Raw genomic sequence first — 6799 nt, 5'->3', positions numbered from 1 at the left:
GGTGTGTGTGTGTGTGTGTGTGTGTGTGTGTGTGCATGCGGGGGGGGGCTGGGAGAGGGGAGTGCATAGGGGGGCGTGCAGAGGGTCCAGGTATGCATACATGTATGTGTGGGGAGAGGGAAGTGTATAGGAGGGGGTGTGCAAGGGGTCTGTGCACGCATATGTAAGAGGGTGCTGCACCCATTGCACACATGCACAGAGCGTCTGTGAACGTACAGATGCCTGTGTGTGCTGGGAGAAGGTAGTGCATTGCGCGAGTGTGTGCGTTTGTGCAGTTGGACTGTGCTTGCGTGTGTACATGTGCACACACCGGGCCAGCTGAGTGTGCATCACCTGTGTGCATGCAGAGCGTGTGAGCACGCGTGTATCTGTGGTCACTGCAAGAGGTGAGCGCACTGCATGTGTGTGTGCAGGGAAGCCTGTGCACACCTACCAGGAGCGTGCCCTGTGTGTGCATGTGTGCACGCTGCGTTTAAGGTGTGCGTACACCCCGGGGGAGTAAAGGACATGTGTACATTGCATGGAGCCGTTTGCATGCACATGCATATGTGCAGCAGCGTGCAGTGTCAGAGGGGCTGAGTGTGTGCAGTGTGTGCACACGTGTGTGTATGCTGTTGGGGACAACAGTAAGTGCTTATATGCATACGTGGTGAGCTGGGTGTGTGCATTTTGTGTGCTCATCTGTAGGTGTGTGCAATCTGCGTTGGGAGAGGCGGGGGTGTGCACACACATGTGTTTGGGGCAGGTGGGTGTGTGTACCCGTACTGTCAATCTGTGTGTGGGCGCAAAGGGGCGTTTCGGGCGAGCTCCAAGCACTGAGCCCTGACCTCCATCTGCAAGAGCTGGGGGGTCACCGCAGCATGCCCCTTGCTGGGGCCTGAGACCTGCCTGCAGGCTGGGGCCACCGAGGGGTCCTCCTGAGGGGTGCTGTGTGTGCCAGGACACTGGCTGGAGGGGTCAGACTGCAGCGTGACCTGGACAGCCAAACAGGCTCCCAGAGCCCCAGCACCTGCCTGGCATGGGCAGGAGGAAGCCATCCATCTCTGTCACTGCAGGGACTCAGTGCTCCTGGCTTGCCCTGCATCCCCGCTTGCAACAGGGTAAACTGAGGCAGCAAGGTACCATCAAGCACATCTCCAGACATCAGACAAGGATGTAAGCTGGGGTGAGCATGCAGCACCCTGACCCACTGATGCACCCACAGCACCCCACTGCCTTGGGTGGGCCAGAGCCTGTGGGGAAGCACAGGGCTTCACCCACCAGCAGCATCCGCACACTGTCTCCTCACTCCCTTTCCACCTGCCTGTCTGCCAGCTTTTTCCTGACCTCTTTTTCTATGGTGGCAACTTTGGCAGGAGGCAAAGGAGATGCCTGCTCTTCCCTGGGCTTTTTTGGCCAGGGCAGCTGCAAGGCTTTCACGGATCCCTGGGGGACAAGCAGCAGCACCATCCTGTGACATTGGGACACAAAGGACAATGGCTTTTGCCCCATGCCACAGCCAGAGCAGCTTGTCACTGAGACCGCATGCTGCTGCACTGGGCGTTGGCAGCATGGGGTGACAGGAGCTCTGAGTGCCAAGGGCTGCCGGCTCTGTTCCCTTCAGGGCCACCTGCATGCTGCAGGGGCCAGGGGCAGCTGGCGTGAACCAAATTCTGCCTTTTCTTTGGAGCATCTTGCTGAAATAGCCGCTGGCTTCACTCTTGGACTCTACAGCCCGGGCTGAGCCTCTGTCCCCTTCACCACATCCCTTTGCAGGGAAAAGCCACCGCTTCTGGGCTCTCTGGCTTTCCTGCAAGTGCCTCCGGAGAAACTGCCCCTCATCCTGCCCCGGTGCTGGTGACCCCCGGGGGCTCCTCGAGCTCCAGGCAGCCTGGCAACACCCAGCATGGCACAGCATCCTGGCCGGAGAGGCTCTCCTGGAAAAATGAGCCCCTTTCCCGGGAGAGCAGGGCAGCTCCCGACCCCGCAGGGCCCCCGGGCGCTGTTTATCTTTGCGCAGGAGATAAATTATCAGCTGTCCATCCCATTTTGGGGCTGGACAGCTGTAGCTCGCACTGGCCCATCCCATCCTGCTGCGGCAAGGGTAGGGACCTCCCGGCGCTTGACAGCCCCTCTAAGCATGTAGTTTGTCAGTGGCTGGCTGACGTTCCTGCTGAATTGCCCCTGGGAAGATACAACCTGGCCCCATTTCAGAGGGACCCACAGGGCCAGCTGCCCCTCTGGGACTCGTTCCACAGGACCCCATGCACATGGCTCCAGCCTCCCCTCCCGGTGCTGCTGCATTGCACCCCAGGGTGCTGGCATCCTCTGCGCTGGGCTGTGCCCCGACCCATGCACCCTGGGGCGAGGAGGGAACCAGGGCTGAAGGCTGGGCTGGGTGGGATGAATCAAACATGGTGATGGTGATGGGACTTCTCCGTGGCCCAGCAGGAACCCCGGTGTTTGGGGAAGCTCCCCTCTTCCAAGGCAGAGGGGTTGGGGTGCTTGGGTCAACATAGCACCCAGGGGTGGGGGATGTGGCCAGGCTGGCTAGTGGCAGCACCAAGGTCTGCATGGGGTGCAGCGTGTCCCATTGCCCTGGTCATGGCCACCAAGGGACCCAGTCCAGCTGGACAAGTGTGACTCAGTTCCTCCCTAGAGCCTCCACAGTGACAACAGCAACTCTGGGGCTCAGCACATGTGTCATGAAGTCTGTCCATGCTCTCCCCAGGACAGCAAGAAGGACCATGTCCCCTCCAGCATCCCACTCAGCATCTTTGCACCACCAGGGTCTGGTGATGCTCCTAGCTGAAGAGAAAAAGAAATCCCCCAGACAAACGGCTATCGACGGCTGCGGTGGAAGCAGCACGGATAGATACTGGAGGTATAGATGGGCATGGCAGACAGCAGAGCAGAGTGAGAGGTACTTGGAGCAGAGAGATACCGCAGGAGGAATTGGGAGATAGATCCTGCGGGCTGATCAATACCCACTGCATGTGGAGGGACAGCAAGATAGAGCGAGCTGCAGGGGGAAAGTGTTTGGTGGGCAGCGATGTGCATTTGTCCTGGCGATGGCTCCGGGCAGATGCCACTCGCGGTTGCTTCAGCTGGGGCTGGGATAGAGCCGGACCCACAGTGCAGATGCCTGTAGCCGAGTCTCCTTGCCCATCTCCGGCCACACCACAAGGGTTTGGTGTCCTTTGACGTGCCCTGGGGTCCCACCTCGCCTCTGGGTACCAAAGGGTGCATATCTCCTGTGTGTCCTGGTGGCATCCTCTGGCCCTGCAGGGATGTCCTGTCCCTGCCACCTGTGGGCATCTTGGAGGATGCTGGGTGCCTGCGTATGGGCAGCCAAAGGGGAGAGGCGCAGCTTGAGTGCAAGCCCTGACCCTGGTGCAGGGACTGTGCTGGAGCTGGGTGATTGCGGATGAGTTCCAACCTGTGCCTCGGTTTCTCCATGTGAACCAAATGATGGCAAGCCACAGGGAGCTGGGTCAGTCCAGCACAGACTCGGGCATGGATGAGGAGTGGGGAGGAAGGGTCAGAAGCAACAAAAGCCTGTGGGACATGCTGTGTCCAGGACCCATTCTCTCATCTGCTGGTCGCTGGGGACACTTACCTGCTCCTTAATAGGCTGCAAACACCCACCCTGAAGGGAAGGGCTGCTTTTTGGGACCTTTGAATATCTGGCACTGTCCCTGCCCAGTGCTAGAATGGACACAACCCCTCCTGCTGCAGCAATGCAGCCAGGGCTCTTGGGTCCCAGCCTAGCTCCATCCCAGTGGCACCTGCCTGAGCCACCCTGTGCTGCCTGGTTTCTCTGCCGGGCACATCCCAGCTTAGCTGGGCATGGTGAGGAAGGTACCGCCGGAGCAGCCCTTTGCCTGGACAGGGCTGCCGGCCCCATGGCCAGGCTAGGGGGGATCCCCCGCCCGTGATGGAGTTATTGACATGGGCGCTACGGAAAACACTGCTGAGATTGTTCACACTAATGTTATTTAGCAGCAATATTTCCGTAATAAAAGAAATCAATGGGCAAGAGAAAAGACCTGTCCAGAGCTTTGATTTTCTCATTTTAATGGCATACTTATTTACTCCCACCAGCGTGCCCATCGGATTTTCATTACGCGGCCTTCGCTGTAAGTGGAGCTGTATTGATACGAGCTGCTGAGTTAGCGCCTTCCTGTGCGGGCCGGCACAGGATTGCTCGTGTTCCTCAACAGGGCTCTGGAAAACCCCAGGGAATGGGCATGGCATAGGGCCAGGGTGGCCTTGCAGCCCATATGAACACACACGGACGCACACACGCACACACACACAGCCTGCCCACACACATGTGTACACACTACATGGTCTGCCCATGGGCACACAGGAATGCACACACATATACCTGGTTGTCCTGCCGGTCTGTACACTGTGGACTGTGCACACACACATACATGCACACAATTTTCTCATCTGCACAGGCACACCACATGCACATACACAAACGTCCTATCCATACATGCCCGAGCACTCACATGTGCAATTGCTCTGACCGTATGGACAGATGCCCAATTGTTCTGGCTATGTACACATGTGTGCACGTGTGTGCAACCCCCACCCGTTCTGCCTACACCCACCTGCACACTGTTCTATCTATATGCATACATGCACCTACGCATGCCCAGCTGCCCTGCCAAGACACACACACACAAAACCATCCTGCTTCCACATATACGCACATGCACACAGAGCCTACATAACCTGTGTTTCCCTCCTGTGCCTTCTCACATTGGGGAGTACACCTGTGTGTCTGTGTAAACCTCCCAGAACCACCAACCTGCTACATCTGGGTCCATCCACCCTCAGGGCCACATGCCCAGCATCGGCACTGTCCCCCAAAAGGATGGAGTCCTCCGAACTCTTGGGTCCCCCATGAAAGCAGGGCCCTGGCACCAGCCCAGGCTTTTGGACCCAGCGACTGCAGCGGAGAGAGGAGTAACAGCACCATCTCCTGCCGGTACCCGGGAGCCAAAATGGGGCTGATCCTGCCCAAGACTTCAGGCCCAGCTCCCAGGACCCCGGGCGGGATGATGCCAGCTTCCCCAGGGACACCCAGGTGCCCCCAGCTGCCAGCAGGACCCCCGCTGAGCCCAGAGCTGGCTGGATCCAGCACCCCCATGGCAGGGGCTCAGCATGCTCCAGAGACTCTCCTGGGTCCAGACTCTCTGAGTGGGTGGGATGAACGATTTTATTACCTGTATCTCTTTTCAGGTGGCAAATTAAGAAGTAGCCCGTGTGTGGGGCTGCCAGTCAGCAGGACAGGGACAGTCCGGGGAGCAGGAGGAGCAACATGCTACAGGCCTGGTGGCCAGGGACACAGACGTTAGTTTGGCAGCAGCATGGAGGTGAAAGCCCTCCACCAAGCAGTGAGCCCACACGGGTCCGGCCGCAGGGCTGCAAGCAGGGTCCGCAGCCGGGATCAGTCGGGGGAACGCAGCACTCCCTCAGCAGCCGGGACCTGGTGCCGGCAGCCAAGCAGCGGTGGCTGTCCCCAGGGGGTCTCACAGCCAGGGGAAGCGTTTCGAGGGGCGAGATCCCATCCTGAGCTTGTACAGAGGTTTGGGCACCTGCAGACACTAAGTATGTGCATAGCCCAGAGGCCACGCAAGAACGGGCCTCTCCGTTAAGGCGACAGACGGTGGCTCTCCCCCTTGCGGGGGACTGGAGGGAGGGGACTTTGGGAAAGGGACCCTCTTCCAGCCCCAGCTGTCCCCTGGGGCAGATGACACACAGGGAACCGGGAGGGACCTCCAGCACAGAGGCTGGGCATCCCCCCACTGCCAGGGGATCCCAGTGCAGATCCTGCCCCGTGCCAGGGTGACACTGTGTGCTGCCAACCCACATCAGCAGGGACGGAGCCACGGGAGATGCTGCCAGCTGGACGTAGCACCCGGCGCTGCCTGCAGTCCCAGCAGACTGCCGGAGAGATGGGGAACTTCTCGGCTGATCTTTACAACAGGTGCTGTGGCCTGGCTCACCCTGTGCACCCTGTCCCGAGGGCAGCATCCTCCTCCTGATGTCTCAGGAGCTGCAGAAATTTTGTGGAGCCTGGGGACAGCCTCTCCTGCCACACGCCAAGGGCACACAGGGGTGTTCGTACCCCGCAAGGCCACTCCAGCCCCAAGGGATGGAAAAGCAGGACATGGCTCCGACCAAAAGGGGGGAGAGGCAGCTAGTAAAGAGAACTGGTGGTCTGTATTGCTGTGACCACCACGGTCCCTCTGTCCTGGCACGCAGCTGGCCCACGGGGAAGGACAGAGCAATCTGGAGGAGGCACAGGGGATTTCCTGCTGCCTCTGCTAGAGCCTGGGCTTGTGGAGGAGGAGGAGGAGAGGGGAGGAAGGCTGGGAGGAGAGGAGCCAGCTGTGCTCGGCAGGGTGCCCCAGCGAGCCGGGCTCAGCAGCCCAAGGTGCTGAAGAAGGCATTGGCTTCCAGGAGCAGGCCCTTGGCATAGATGCGCAGGGTGTAGAAGAGGGTGACGAAGTCCTGAGTGCTGAAGAGGGTGTCAGCCAGGGCGAAGGCGAGCGTGGACGGGATGAAGCCCCGGCCGTACTCCACCATCCAGGTTCCCGCGCTCCACTGCACTGACGTGGCCTCTCCTGCCTGGTGCACGATGGTGTCCCCTGCCAACACACACAACCAGCATGGCTCCCAGTGGCTGCCCTGCATCATGCCCTGTATTGGGTCTGCATGGCAATGTTTTGGTAGTGGGGGGGGCTACAGGGGTGGCTTTTGTGGGAAGCTGCTGGAAGCTTTCCCCATGTCCGACAGAGCC

The 6799-nt window shown here is 59.7% G+C and overlaps 2 protein-coding genes across 2 annotated transcripts in view; both read right to left on the bottom strand.

Annotated features, from left to right (window-relative positions):
- Positions 1 to 5143, bottom strand: part of ARID3C (AT rich interactive domain 3C (BRIGHT-like)) — a 24003-nt gene extending 18860 nt beyond the window's left edge. The window contains exon 1 of the mRNA XM_010564239.1: positions 4970 to 5143. Coding sequence (XP_010562541.1) covers positions 4970 to 5143 — 174 coding nt within the window. The remainder of the gene's footprint in view (positions 1 to 4969) is intronic.
- A 1268-nt stretch (positions 5144 to 6411) lies between these two features.
- Positions 6412 to 6799, bottom strand: part of SIGMAR1 (sigma non-opioid intracellular receptor 1) — a 2611-nt gene continuing 2223 nt past the window's right edge. The window contains exon 4 of the mRNA XM_010564238.1: positions 6412 to 6647. Within this exon, the coding sequence (XP_010562540.1) occupies positions 6421 to 6647 (227 nt within the window). The 3' untranslated portion in view covers positions 6412 to 6420. The remainder of the gene's footprint in view (positions 6648 to 6799) is intronic.

Source organism: Haliaeetus leucocephalus, unplaced genomic scaffold, assembly GCF_000737465.1.
Source record: "Haliaeetus leucocephalus isolate CR32 unplaced genomic scaffold, Haliaeetus_leucocephalus-4.0 Scaffold176, whole genome shotgun sequence".
In the NCBI taxonomy this organism is placed as follows: domain Eukaryota; kingdom Metazoa; phylum Chordata; class Aves; order Accipitriformes; family Accipitridae; genus Haliaeetus; species Haliaeetus leucocephalus.
The sequence above is the reverse complement of the archived record's forward strand: the minus strand, read 5'-3'. Positions and strand labels throughout refer to the sequence as shown.